Source organism: Heloderma suspectum, chromosome 3 (assembly GCF_057233095.1).
Source record: "Heloderma suspectum isolate Gila_16-S chromosome 3, 16-S_ref, whole genome shotgun sequence".
NCBI lineage: Eukaryota > Metazoa > Chordata > Lepidosauria > Squamata > Helodermatidae > Heloderma > Heloderma suspectum.
In genome coordinates, this window is record NC_139460.1 from 116,050,190 (window position 1) to 116,065,428 (window position 15,239).

At 48.8% G+C, this 15,239-nt stretch overlaps 1 protein-coding gene across 1 annotated transcript in view; it reads left to right on the plus strand.

The window, feature by feature from the left end:
• NLGN4X (neuroligin 4 X-linked) overlaps positions 1-14,846 on the plus strand; it is a 305,252-nt gene extending 290,406 nt beyond the window's left edge. Inside the window, exon 6 of the mRNA XM_084844266.1 lies at positions 13,491-14,846. Coding sequence (XP_084700392.1) covers positions 13,491-14,334 — 844 coding nt within the window. The 3' untranslated portion in view covers positions 14,335-14,846. The remainder of the gene's footprint in view (positions 1-13,490) is intronic.
• Positions 14,847-15,239: the final 393 nt, after the last annotated feature.

Genomic DNA, 15,239 nt, shown 5'->3' on the forward strand with positions numbered 1-15,239 from the left:
AACACACCATAAAACAATTTAAAACAATAAAATTCTACCATAATTTTTTTTAAAAAATACCCTAACCCACCCCAAATGCCTGCCTGAACAACCACGTTTTTAATGCACGACGGAAGCTCATTAAAGAGGGGGCATGACGGAGTTCCCTAGGGAGGGAGTTCCACAGAGTGGGGGCCACCACAGAAAAGGCCCTCTCCCTCGTCCCCACCAGTCTAGCTGTCCTGGCTGATGGGACAGAGAGAAGGCCATCTGAGGCTGATCTTGTTAAGGGGCTTGTCAGGTGTTGCTGGAGGCGCTCCTTAAGATAGGCTGGGCTGGAACCATATAGGGTTTTAAAGGTCAAAACCAACACCTTGAATTTGGCCCGGAAAACAACTGGTAACCAGTGCAACTCCTTCAGCAGCAGAGTGATGTGATCATGCCAGCGGCTGCCTTTAATCAGGCGAGCCGCTGCGTTCTGTACCAGCTGCAGCTTCCAAACCGTATTCAAGGGTAACCCCATGTAGAGCGCATTACAGTAGTCTAAACGAGAGGAGACCAGGGCATGTACTACCGATGGGAGCAGATGGTCGGGAAGGAAGGGGCGCAGCCGCCGTATCAGATGGAGTTGATACAGCGCTGTCCGGCTCACAGCTGACACCTGAGCCTCCATGGACAGCTGGGAGTCCAAAATGACCCCCAGGCTGCAGACCTGGTCTTTCAAGGGTAGCCGTACCCCATTCAACACCAGGTCAACATCCCCCAGCCTCCTCTTGTCTCCCACCAAAAGTACCTCGGTCTTGTCAGGGTTCAGCTTCAGCTTATTCCTCCCCATCCAGCCACTCACAGTCTCCAGACATTTGGACAGGGATTCTACGGCCAACCTTGGTGAAGATTTGAATGAGAGGTAGAGCTGCGTGTCATCCGCATATTGATGACACTGCACCCCAAACCTCCTGATGATAGCCCCCAGCGGCTTCACATAGATGTTAAATAGCATCGGGGAGAGGATGGAACCCTGTGGCACCCCACAAGTGAGCAGCCACGGGTCCGAAACCTCCTCTCCCACTGCTACCCTCTGGTACCTGCCAGAGAGGAAGGACTGGAACCACCGCAATACAGTGTCTCCAATGCCCAACCCCTCCAGGCGGTCCAGGAGGGTACCGTGGTCAACGGTATCAAAAGTCGCTGAGAGGTCGAGGAGAACAAGGAAGGAGCATTCACCCCTATCCAGAGCCCTCCTCATATCATCCACCAAGGCGACCAAGGCCGTTTCTGTCCCATGCCCAGGCCTGAAGCCCGACTGAAATGGGTCTAGATAATCAGTTTCTTCCAAGTGTGCCTTCAACTGCACCGCCACCACCCGCTCAATCACCTTGCCCCAAAATGGCAGATTTGAGACTGGGCGAAAGTTGTTCAGAACTTGAGAATCCAAGGAGGGCTTCTTTAAGAGCAGTCTTATCACTGCCTCCTTGAGGGCTGATGGCATCACTCCCTCCTCAAGGGAGGCGTTCACCACCGCCTTGATCCCCTCACCCAGTCTCTCTCTGCAGCTCATAATGAGCCAAGATGGGCAAGGATCAAGTAAGCAGGTGGTCAGCCTTACAGATGAAAGCACATTGTCCACTTCATCAGGAGGAAGAATCATAGAATCATAGAATCATAGAATAGTAGGGTTGGAAGGGGCCTACAAGGCCATCGAGTCCAACCCCCTGCTCAATGCAGGAATCCAAGTCAGAGCATCCCTGACAAATGGCTGTCCAGCCTCGTCTTAAAGGCCTCCAGTGTGGGAGAGCTGGAACCGATCCCACAAAACCGGTTTGCCACAGGCCGCCTCTTGCTCACTAACTGTATCCACAGTGTGCAGAGTAACACACCTAATCTGATCAATTTTATCTGCAAAGTGCCTTGCCAAAGCCTCACAGGAGGCCTTAGAATGCTCCAGTGGTTCCGGAGCCACAGGACCGACCAGGCTCTGGACCACTTGGAACAGCCTCCTGGGACAGCACTCTGCAGACGTGATGGAGGCAGCATAATATTCCTTTTTTGCTGCCTTCACCGCCACGTGATAGGCTGAAGATACAGCTCTAGCCCATGTCTGATCGTCTTTGGAGCGAGACTTCCGCCACCAGCGCTCTAGCTGTCTCACCTCCTGTTTCAGAGCTCATAACCGCGGACTGAACCATGGTGCAGTCTGAGCCCTGTTCAGGGGGAGAGGGCGTTTCGGAGCCACCCGATCTAATGCCCCAGTGATTGCGGCATTCCAGCCACCCACCAGGGTCTCAACCGAGTGGCCGTTGGCATGCCCCAGAGAATCCCCAAGCGCGTTCAGGAATCCATTTGGATCCATAAGACGCCTGGGGCGGACCATTTTAATGGGTCCTCCACCCCTGCGGAGGGGTTGTGGAACCGAGAAGTCCAACATCACTAGATAGTGATCTGACCATGACAAGGGGGTGGTGGATATACCCCCGACTTCCAGATCACTCCCCGCTTCTCCAGAAACAAACACAAGGTCTAGTGCATGACCGGCTACATGGGTGGGCCCAGTTAGAATATAGTGCAGCTCCCAGGAGGCCATGGTCTCCCTGAAGTCCCGAGGTGCTCCTGTGAGGATGGCCTCTGAATGTACGTTGAAGACCCCCAACACCAATAAGTTAGGGGACTGTACACGCACATCAGAGACCACCTCAAGCACCTCGGCCAGGGAGTCAGTCGTGCAGCGGGGTGGATGGTACACGAGCAGAATCCCCAGACTGCCCTTCGGGCCCAACCTCCAGTACATGCACTCAGCAACCGTGGTCTCCTGGAGAGGGGGCCTGGTGAAGACCAAGGATTCTTGGTAGATAACAGCCACTCCCCCTCCCCGATCCCCAGCTGCTGTGCATATGAAAATCCGTCTGGACACATGGCTGCAAGGGTTGGAGCAGCAGCCTCGGCCAGCCAGGTCTCCGTAATACATGCCAGGTCTGCACCCTCATCCAGGATCATGTCATGGATGAGGGAGGTTTTCTGGGTAACACACCTGGCATTGCAGAGCAGCAAACGAAGGCCAGAAGATGGGGTCACGCCTCCCCCAGCCATCCTTTGGCTCTGGACAGGCCCGGAGCAGGGGACAGATACTACATATCTTTCCCTTGTTCCCCTTACCTGGCATGGCCTGCCCCTAGCGCTCTGCCAGCGCCTGCCGCCCAGCCTCGGTATGTTCTGGCCCCCAACACTCCCCCCACTGCCTCCATCGGGTGGACACATGCCCCCTCGCTCCCGCCTATCAGGCAGGCTACCCAACCCTAAAAACACAACAAAATCCCCCCCAACAAAATAAAACAAACAAACAAAACAATTAAAATCCCCTTAAAAATGCCAGGCAGGAGTCCACAGGGAAGGCCTGGTGGTGGTGGTGGTGGTGGTGGTGGTGGCGGCGGCGGCGGCGGCAGCAGCAGGCCCAGCAGCAGCAAGCACGCCTCCTCCCTGGTGGTGGTGGTGGTGGTGGCTTCTCCTGCAGGCCCTGGCTCTCCCAGGCCACCTCAGCCAGCCAGCTTATGTAGCCCCTCCAGGGAGGGGCAGGTGGAGCAGCACAGCTGGCTGGGTACCTGGGGGCCTGGTCCTGCAGGGACTGGCGGTCTGCCAGGCAGAAGTCCACAGGGAAGGCCTGGTGGTGGTGGCAGCGGCGGCGGCAGCAGGCCCAGTGGCAGCAAGCACGCCTCTTCCCCAGTGGTGGTGGTGGTGGCTTCTCCTGCAGGCCCTGGCTCTCCCAGGCCACCTCAGCCAGCCAGCCCATGTAGCCTTTCCAGGGAGGGGCAGGTGGAGCAGCACAGCTGGCTCGGCACCCGGGGGCCCGGTCCTGCAGGGACCGGCGGCCCACCAGGCAGAAGTCCACAGGGAAGGCCTGGTGGTGGTGGCAGCGGCGGCAGCAGCAGGCCCAGCGGCGGCAGCAGCAGGCCCAGCAGCGGCAGGCACGCCTCTTCCCTGGTGGTGGTGGCTTCTCCTGCCGGCCCTGGCTCAATATTGCAGTGTACCTGGCATGAGAATGGCATTCTGCTTAGTCTAGAAGTTAAACTGGAACTTCTTGAAGAGTCATGCCAAACCTTGTGCTCTCTTCACATAGTATTTATATTGGCTGCAATCCTTTACAACATGGATGGGGAACCTCCTGCCTACAGGCTGAATATGGCTCACCAGGCCTCCCTAATTATCCCACAAAGGCCTCCAGTGAGCTCCCCCACTCTCCGAAGCCCCGCCTCCTCCCCAAAGCCTTATCCCCTCGGAGAAGGTAGAGAGGGTAGAAAAACAGCTCCCAACTGTTTGAGCAACCTTGAGTAGCTGGGATGAAAACTGCGCCCCCTCTGCTTCTTGGCTGACCAGCATGGGTCAGCTAAGAAGAGAAAGGGACCTGATTTTCATTCCCATTGTGGCATGCTGGACAGGGAGGTTTAAACGTCCCCACTGAGCATGCCGTGATGGGGATCAAAATGCTCCCCTCAGCTGATCTGAATGGCTCAGCTAAGAAAGGGGGAGCTGGGCTGTGTGTCTGTGTGTATGTATGCACTCGCGCACGTGTATGAATGAATACCATGTGTGAGAGAGAATAGTGTGGATGGTGTTGCGTGGATGGTGTGTGTGTGTGAGAGAGAGAGAGTGGGGGTAGCCATGTCCACTTTGGTCTCTACCCATTGAACTGCTACCCATTTAACAATTCAATATAATGCCGTTTGTTGTTGTTGTTTTACTTGTAGCAGTTGGTTGGCACTATTGCTGATTTTCTGATTGGGGCACAGCACTGAAAGAAGGATCAGGAGAGGAACAGCATGCACAGGGCCTGTTGTATGAAAGTTTCCTCATCCAGATAGTGATATGTATGTAGACAGCTGCATCTGAATGTATGCCCCTTTAGCCCCAAATGTATGCCCCTTTAGGAGGAATTGGTAGTCATGCTTCCAGTATCGAAAGGGCCCTTTTCTCATCATAGTCCCTAGCTTTTCTAGGACATAATTAGCTCTCTCTGGTTTGCTGCCTAAAGCATAGTGGGCATTTTCTGCTATGAGACTGAAAGATGACAAATCTGTCTGAAGCAGTCTTGAACACTTAATGCTTCATCTAACCGCCCCCCCCCCCCACACACACACACTTTGGACATTTTTCTGGTTCTAAGTAACTGTCACAAGGAAGCAGTATCCAAAAGCTTACTGTACAATTACTACTCAGTGCATTCTTTGAAAGGGCTGCGCTGCTCTTCTAATTGACATAGGCCTCCTGCTGCTTAAAAACCACACACTGTTTAATGGGCCCGCTGACAGAACTAGATTTCGAGGTCAGGTCACTGTTGCAAAATCACCAGGTGTAAAATTACATCACAAAGACACACTACTTTTATTGTATTTTATGTTCCAACCTATAACTGAAGGTGGAACATGAGATGTGACAAAAGGAAATGGCTGTAAAACCAAACAGGAGATTAAGACTCAAAAATAGCTATTGTCTGATGTTCTATGTCCATTTCTGCCTCCACCGCCACCACACACACACACACACACGCACACACACACACACACACTTTATTCTTTAATATACATGTTTATTTGCAATCTTTTTCAGAATAGTACTGTTTGAATGAAATGTGAATGAGTACAGAAGGCACTATAGAGGTTTATGTGAGATATACAAGTATATCCGTATATACAAGTAGGTTTTTGTGTTGTAGTATAACCATATTAGCCTTCTATTTACAAATTCAAGGGTTAAGTGTAGCACAATATAGACTAACTGTTTTAGTTGTTCATATGTTTTAATAAATTAGCATGAGTTTTCATGGGTTAGAAGAACCCACTTTATCAGATGCTATAAGTAGAACTGGAGGCTTTGAGCCTGAAAAGACAGTTAAACAGGTATATCTGCAGCAAGCATTCCTATCTGAAAGTGACAGCTACAAACCACAAGGTACCCTAAGAGTCTTTATAATGTCCATAGAACCCATAGTCCCTACTGAGTCCCTAATTAACACAACCAGATTTCCTTATCTCTTGTTCAGCAATCAATCTCACATTCTAAGTGAGCCCCTGATTTCCATTTCTTTAAAACTATTATTGTGAGGTCCTTGATGGTATGTCCAGGGAGCTTAAAGTGTTCACTGAGAAGCTCATTGATGTTATGTTCGATGTCTGATTTGTGTCCATTTAATGTTTGTCCTAATGGTAGTCCTGTTTGGCCAATTTAAGTGGCTTTTGGCCACCTGATGCAGGAGATCAAATGCACAACGTTCAATGATGCACAGGGATATTTGCCCTGGATGTGGTGGATAGCCCCAGTGAGTCCACTTACATTATCACTGGAGTTCATTAATGAGCACAGTTGTCGCTTAGGTTTATTGTATGGGCTGGTACCTTGCTCTGAGTCCTGTGACGAGGTTTCGTCCCTGGTCAAGAATTGCTTCAGGTTAGGTGGCTGCCTATAAGCTAGCATAGGGGTGCCCCCTATTATGCCTCTTAGAGTGGGTTCATCTTCCAAGATGGGCTGTACATCTCTGATAATGTCTTTCAGCACCCTTAACTGTGAACTGTAGGTTATCACCTAAGGCCTTCTGTTAAGGTTTTTATCTTATTGGTGTTGGAGCAGTTTACTTCTTGGTAGTAAACCTTAATAATCTTGTTTTTAGCTAGTTGGATGGTATCTTAATTTTAAGAATATTTGTTGAAGTATATTCAACTAATTGTCAAGATCTTGTTCATCAGAGCATATGTGTCTGTAATGCATCTGTTTTTGTTTTGTTTTTTGTATTCACAAAAGTTCAGTTTAGCTTTCTACTTGATGGGTGAAGTCTCTTTTCCCCTCAGTTTGGAAATGGATTGGCAATTACAAACTTTCTCAGAGAGAAATCTGTTTTCCAAGAGTTTTCTCCCAGCTTGTAACATTGGTGTATGTGTGATGATGCACCTTAAGACACTGCCTTCTTGGAACTGTAGTTCCAAGGAGCAGCCAGCCACAGCAGGGAGTTACTTGGAAATTCGGCCAGCACGTGTCCCAAAATGCACCCAGAAGAAGAAAGGCTTTTAGTTTCAAACTTGATGGGAGACAATAATTGCAAAAAAAAAAAAAAATGTTTGTAACAACCTATCTATAGAATTCGCCCAAGGAAGAAAATACTTACTAGAACTGGGCTGAAATTTTCAGCTCAGATCGTTTTGACCCTTCATAGGGGATGAGAAACTTTCGCGTGGGGGTGTGGGTTACCTCACTTATTAGGAAGAGGTGGCTGAAGGTTTTATTCATTTTTTTCTTATTTTATCAGTCACTGGCTCCTCCTTACAGTCAGGGAGTCTTTGCACTGCAGCCTCCTGAGTTCCATGTCCTGCTATGTTCTTGGACTCCTCTATGGTGTGTTTTACTAATTAATAATAAACTAAACATGCCTGAATTTGGATTGGAGCCACAGCACACAGGGAGGATTAACTTTACCTTCCCCATGCACAGTGATCTTAAGCCAAATTGGAACCTCCACATGCAGCAGCTTCACTTAGGAAATACCATCCCATTGGCACCTATGGAACAATTTTACCTAAGTATAGGCCAATTTGGTTTGGAATTGTAGTATTTGTAGCTAGGCAGGGAAGGGTTAATATTCCAGGTTTCTTCCAAGGAGTTCAAGCTGGCAGACATGATTCTCCTCTCCCCATTTCATCCTCACAACAACTCTGATCCCAGAGCAACACTCCAACCACGACCACTTCCCAACTCCTGGCCTGTTGGGTGTTACAACCTTCCACAGTGCCCACCAAGAATGATGTCACAGGGTGGTTGTGGAGGTATCACTTCCTGCTTTGCTGCCATTGTAGAGGGGAAATAAAAGGGGAATGAGCAGACAGTAAGAAGATAACAGGAAGCTGCTAGTTAAAGTCCAAGGCTGACAAAGAGAACTATCCTGTCCCTTCTAATGAGCAGGTGGTAATCCTCATGGCTGGAGGTGACAGGTCACTGAGTTCCTCTCATAACCCAAGACAACCAGCAGCGAAAGCCTGAGAGAGCCAGGGGAGAATTAAAGGGCTAAACTCTCCTTCACAACTATGTGGTATTATACCATTAATATAATTAAGGAACCTCAGTTGTTTGTGAACTGATCCACACTGAATTCCAACAAACAAACAACATTGCATGATTTGGTCCTTTTCCTTGAGAGATTGAGATAGAAGCCGGCTGAGAGGACACAGGCACCATAGCTTCTGAAAGTTCAGTTTATGTCCATGTGTAAATATGAACATAAGCTGAATTAAAATTGGTTTTGAGGCAGTGGTGTGTGTGTTTGTATGGGTGTGTGTGTGGGGTGTCTTGTTAAGGGACTGGAGTAATAGACATAGGTACACTATACATTGTCTTTTCACTTGTTCCCCATTTGGTATGTATTATGGTCAGTTAACTAATACATTCTGATTGATTGACATAGGCAATGGTTAAGGGCAACCCTTGACCTTACTTAGGGATGCTCGGATTGTGTAAAACCCGTTCTGTCTGTGTTTCGCAAGTTGTCAGGTGCCTTTCATTCCATCATCCGCCCATCGATGGCATTGGATTTATTTATTTATTTTAGTTTTTGAATGTGTGCAAATTTGCATGTGCAAAAAAGTGCAAATCCCTCCAAAATGCATATTTTGATGCTTTAGCATATGGGGGAAATGCACATTTTTGGCTGTTAAAAAAAAAAAAGAGTATTTTTTTACAACAAAATTTGTGCAAAACTCCTGAAGGTAGGGATGTATGAAAGTCACTTACCTTCTCGCAGGGGTGATTCGCGGTGGGGGGGAGGCGCTCCGCACCTCTCCCCGAAATCCTAACCTGGCCGGCCAGGTGCATTCGCAGCTGCTGGCCAGGTGCATTTGCAGGCGTCTGGAGCCTGCGGAGGCAAATAGTGGCTGCTACAGCGGCCATCATTTGCGTTCATGTTTTTGGCTGTGATAGGCTACGCAAATATTTACGTAGCCTATCACAGCAAAAGACAGGGGTGCAAATGGCAGCTGCTATGCCATTTGCGCCCTTGTTTTTTTTACCGTGATATGCTATGTAAATATTTATGTAGCCTATCACAGCAAAAAAAAAAACAGGAACGCAAATGGTGGTGGCTATGGCGGCCGCCATTTGCATTCCCTTTTTTTGCTGTGATAGGCTATGTAAATACTAGGGATGTACGAAAGTCACTTACCTTTCCGAAGGGTGACATTCACGGTGAGAGGGAGGTGCTCCGTCCCTCCCCCCAAAATTCTCCCCTGCCAGCTTCGCTCCGTGGCGACTCTATGGAGCTGCTGGCTGGGGCTGCCCGCAGCCGGACATCTGGCTGCTGGGCAGCATGCACAGGGACGCAAATGGTGGCCGCCGTAGCTGCCGTAATTTCTGTCCCTGTATTTTGCCATGATAGGCTACGTAAATAAATACTTACGTAGCCCCTCATGGCCTCCGCAGGGATGCAAATGGTGTCCCTGCGTTAGCCGTGACAGGCTATGTAAGTATTTACGTAGCCTATCACGGCTATAACGAAGAAGCGAATGGCGGCCGTAGACGTGGCCGCCATTCTCAAAGCAGCGTGAATGGTAGCAGGTAAGTGCTCTGTTTCACACGCCTTTCGTGGGGTAGGGGGGCGGGGGGCTTCGTTCTGCCATGGATTTTGGGGGGCCGAATGCACTGTCATTTGGCCTCACCGAGATCCGTGGCGGAATTCTGTGACATCCCTAGTAAATACTTACGTAGCCTATCAAGGCGTCCGCAGGGACACAAATGGCATCCCTGCGTTAGCTGTGATACGCTTCATAAGTATTTACGTAGTCTATCTAGGGATGGCGGAGAATTTCTCCACGAATCTCTGGGAGGCCGAATGCCAACGCATTTGGCCCCCCTGAAATTGTTGGTGAAATTCTCCGCTGGCCCCCCGCCCCCCCCCCCCAGGATGGGACTTACCTCGTGCGAATGTCCCTCTCGGCGGCGGGTCCCGGTGGCATTTCGGCGGCATTTTGGCGGGGGCGGCAGCGGCAGCCGGTCTTCTGACTGGCTGCCGCCGCCATTGCAAAATAAAAAAAGGAAAGTAAAAAAAAACCAACCACCCGTGATAGGCTACATAACGATTTATGTAGCCTATCATGGCTAGATTTCCAAAGTCAGCCGTGATAGGCTATGTAAATCGTCACGTAGCCTATCACGGGTGACGTTGAAAAAAAAAAAGCGTGTACGCAAATGGCAGCGCCCATGGGGCACCGCCATTTGCGTTCTTTAGTTTGGCACGTCTCGTCCACGTAAAGTTTTACGTAGACTACGGCGAAAATAAGGGCAACGCAAATAGCATTCCCTTATTTTTGCCGTAGTCTACGTAAATCTTTACGTAGACTAGACATGCCAAACTAAGGAACGCAAATGGCGGCTCCCCATGGGCGCCGCCATTTGCGTATGTGCTTTTTTTTTTTTTCAAAGTCACCCGTGATAGGCTACGTGACGATTTACATAGCCTGTCATGGCTGACTTTGGAAATCTAGCCGTGATAGGCTACGTAAATCGTTACGTAGCCTATCACGGGTGTGTGTTGTTGTTTTTTTACTTTACTTTTTTTTTCGCAGCCGGGTAGACGGGGCGCTCCTCCCCGGCCTGAATTTCGGCGGCGAGGGATGGGGCGCCTTCCCCCCAGCCTGAATTTCGGCCGGGTGAGGCGGAGTGCCTCCCCCCCTTGCCTGAACTTCGGGGGGAGAACCGAAGTGCCTCCCCCCACCGTGAAGCAAGCTGCGGGACCAGGTAAGTTCCTTTCGTCCATCCCTAAGTCTATCACAGCCTAAATGGGGAAGCGAATGGCAGCCGCAGACGTGGCCGCCATTCGCAAAGCAGCACGAACAGCACTAGGTAAGCACTCCATTTCGCGTGCCTTTCACGGTGTGGTGGGGCGGGGGGCTTCATTCCGCCACGGACTTCGGGGGGCTGAATGCACTGGCATTCAGCTCCACTGAGATCCGTGGCAGAATTCTCTGACATCCCTACCTGAAGGTTAGAAAAATGGTCTATAAGTCTACTGAATGTGCCCAACATAGAGGAAGCCACTGCACTGCAGAATGCATGGGTCAGATTCATAAAAATCTGAACTCATTTGGTTCCATTGTGGATTTCTCCAACAACCCTACCTAGAGTACATGTCTTGCAAGTTGCAATGAGTGTTATCATCATCTTTGTGCTCCAGTAAGAGCGCTTGCCCAACTTTCACAATACAAGCTCTTCATCAAGCACCCTGGTTGTCTAAGACATACTAAGCTTTTTGCAGCTGGCTTCCATGTGTAGGGATGTACGAACCCCACTTACCTGGGTCCACTGGGGGGTCCGCAGGGTGGGGAGGCAATTTGGTTTGGAATCCCTGGAATCCTCCCCAGCCGGCACTGCTCTGCGGCAAGTCCACGGAGCCGCGGCCTGTCTTTGTCCGCAAATGGCGTCCAGCATAGCGGACGCCGTTTGCATCCTGGACTTTACCATGATAGCCTATTTAAGATTTACGTAGCCTATCGCATTAAAGAGCAGGGACGCAAATGGCATAGCAGACGCCATTTGCGTATGCAGTCCAGCGATATGGCCACGGCGGCCGTATTGCTGGGTCTTCGGAGCCGGTGACAGGGAGGATCTGCCAGAGAGGACTTCTCACTGGAATACAAGGTAGGAGAGCTGATCCTCCACGGACTTCAGGGGGCCAGATTCAATAGAATCTGGCTTCATTGGTGTCAGTGGAGGATTTCTCCAACATCCCTATCCACATGTAGGGATGTACGAAAGTGACTTATCTTCTCACAAAATTGATTCGTGGTGGGGGGGAGGCGCTCCATCCCTCCCCGCGAAATTCTGGCCATGGGGGAGGCGCTCTTTTACGTAGCCTATCACGGTGTTTTTTATAATTTAGCCATGATAGCCTATCACATTTTTTTTTTTTTAAATTGGAAATGGCGGCGGCGGCAGCCAGTCGGAAGACCGGCCGCCGCAGCTGCCACCGCCCCGCCGCCACTGCCGCCGCCAGGAGGATTCGCCCAAGGTAAGTCCCGTCCCGGGGGGGCGGGGGGGGGCAGACCGTTTCGCCACCGATTTCAGGGGGCCTCCCCAAGATTCATGGCAAAATTCTCTGACATCCCTATCCACGTGTTGGGCCAACTTCTAGCCCTTATTATATTCACACTGCACATGTAGCCTGGATGACGTAGTAGTCTGAAGTGGAATGAAGTGTGCCTAAGAAAAAAGGTAGGAAATGCAAGGCTGATTTCATTTGATAAATGTTCCAGGCTTTTTCTTCTCTATTTCTGACAGGGAGAAATAAGTCTATGGGCACATCCTGCTGATCGCATGTGCTGATAGACTTATATACAAAATGGAGTCATGAATCTTGTGTATAAGACACATAGACTTATACGCAAGATTCATGACTCTATTTGTGTATAAGTCTATGGGCACATCCTCCCAATGGCCTTTTTTTTTTTTTTAAGACATGGCAATCAGCAGGGACAGGGAGGAGGCAAACGGCTCTGGCTGGCAAGAAGCAGCCGAGTGCTGTTCCACCTCCAGTCCTTCTGGGGTGGAGATAAGTGGTCCCAATCCGCTGCGGATTCCTGAGGGATGGCGGAGAATTCTGCCACAGACTCCAATGAGGCCAGCTTCTTTAGAATCCACTCTCCCGGAGTCCATGGCGGAATGGACCACTCCCCTCTGCTACTCTTTTCGTGATAGGCTATGTAAATATTTACGTAGCCTATCACGGCTAAAGCAGGGACACAAATGGTGTAGCGGATGCCATTTGCGTCCCTGCTCTTTGCTGTGATAGGCTATGTAAGTATGAGAGCCAGTGTAGTGTAGTGGTGAGAGTGACGGACTGGGAGCCGGGAGATCCGGGTTCTAGTCCCCACTTGGCCATGGAAGCTCACTGGGTGACTTTGGGCCAGTCACAGACTCTCAGCCCAACCTACCTCACAGGGTTGTTGTTGTGAGGATACAACAGTGAGGAGGAGGATAATGTAAGCCGCCTTGAGTTCCTTGTGAGAGGGAGAAAGGCAGGGTATAAATGCAATAAATAAATAAATAAATAAATAAGAGCAGGGATGCAAATGGCATCTGCTATGCTGGATGCCATTTGAGGCCGCAGCCCAGCAGCGGACAGAAGTCCGGCTGTGGATGGGCCCAGCCAGTGGCTCAGTGGACTCGCCATGAAGCGGAGCCAGCTGGGGAAGATTCCAGGGGGAGGGACAGATTGCCTCCCCCCCCACGGACATCCCAGATCAGAACGGTAAGTGGATTTCGTACACCCCTACATTTGAATCTGACATCCCTAGTCAAAACCATCTTTTTGAATAAGTGACCTGGTCTGAACAGAATCCAGAAAACCAATTGTGTTTTCACATCACCTTGTAACCCAAAGTCTGACATCCATGTCACGAAATAAACATTGGAAAAGCTTGAGATACAAAACCTGAAATTCTTTTGCAGGTTTTTGACTGCTTGTAATAATATTGTGTTTGTCTGTTGTTTAGGGATCCAAACCAGCCTGTTCCCCAGGATACAAAGTTTATCCATACAAAACCCAATCGTTTTGAAGAAGTGGCCTGGTCTAAATATAATCCAAAAGACCAACTTTATTTACACATTGGCTTGAAGCCCAGAGTCCGGGACCACTACCGAGCAACGAAAGTCGCTTTCTGGCTAGAACTTGTACCGCATTTGCACAACCTGAATGAAATATTCCAGTATGTCTCCACAACAACCAAGGTGCCACCTCCTGATATGACATCGTTCCCTTATGTCACCCGGCGTTCTCCTGGCAAGTTCACCACGAAACGACCATTGATGACACCAAGCAACAATCCAAAACATTCAAAGGATACCCAGAAGACATCCCCAGAGGATACAAGCGTTCTGATAGAAAACAAGAGAGATTATTCCACAGAGCTCAGTGTTACCATTGCTGTAGGTGCATCATTATTATTCCTCAACATTTTAGCATTTGCAGCTTTGTATTATAAGAAAGACAAGCGGCGCCACGAGACACACAGGCGTCCAAGTCCTCAGCGAAACACAACCAATGACATCGCCCATATACAGAATGAAGAGATTATGTCACTACAGATGAAACAGCTGGAGCACGATCATGAGTGCGAGTCGCTACAGGCGCATGATACCCTGAGACTCACCTGCCCACCTGACTACACCCTCACTCTGAGAAGATCTCCAGATGACATTCCACTCATGACGCCCAACACCATAACCATGATTCCAAATACATTAACAGGAATGCAGCCTTTGCATACTTTCAACACTTTCAGCGGAGGACAAAACAGTACTAATTTGCCCCATGGACATTCCACCACTAGGGTATAGCTCTGTCATTTGCCCCACCCCGTGCCACCCGGAAGATTAAAAATAAGAAAAAGAAAAGAGAAAAAATAATAATCCCACATTCTCCATCAAGCAACTTGTCAAAATAAAAAGGTGAAAGAGGAAGGCAGACATAATTTTCTTACAGATCCTTTCCATAGGAACTCTGATATTCTAAATAGATCACCTTCTCAAACCCTGTGAAATGTGAAATGTGTACATTGCTATTAGGATACTGCTTTAATATCTCAACCACTTTGATTGAAAGTTAAGAGTTGAGGCCTGAAGAAAGTCACTTAGAAAAGGATATGTATTGAGTGTAACAAACAGAAGCAGACACTTCTGGAACACAGAGCCAGTGACTGTACAGTTTTTTTTAATAAATAAAATTTTAAAAAAATGTTCTATATGTGCCATACCGTGAATGGCCCTTGTTATACAAAAAGACATCACCATGGGCTTTTACCCATCATAAGAAGCTGTAATCCAGAATGGGGAAATAAGATTTTATTATTAAAAAAATAGGACTGACTATGCAGTAAATACGTATAGTTCTGTGCAAAGAGATGACTTGCCAGCCTGAACTATATTTAAGAAACTTTGTAAAAAAAAATGTACATAGCTGTGAGTTTAAAAAAGAAGCTTTTATTGATGTTTTCAGTTTGAAAAGAGCTTTTAGAAAGATTGTGCTTTCAGTTGTGATCTATGTGTATAAACATTAGTCATATCACCTCTGCTTCCTCCCAGACCAAAAGGAGGATTTTCTTCTTAATTACTAGTAGTAAACCAAGACATGAGGTTTTTTCCTACTGTTTCATTTCTAGGAGGACATGGTGTGTCATACAGAAGATACAGGTGACTGTGTGGCCTGCCAGATTTTCCTTCACAGGTTGCACATGCGCATGCCA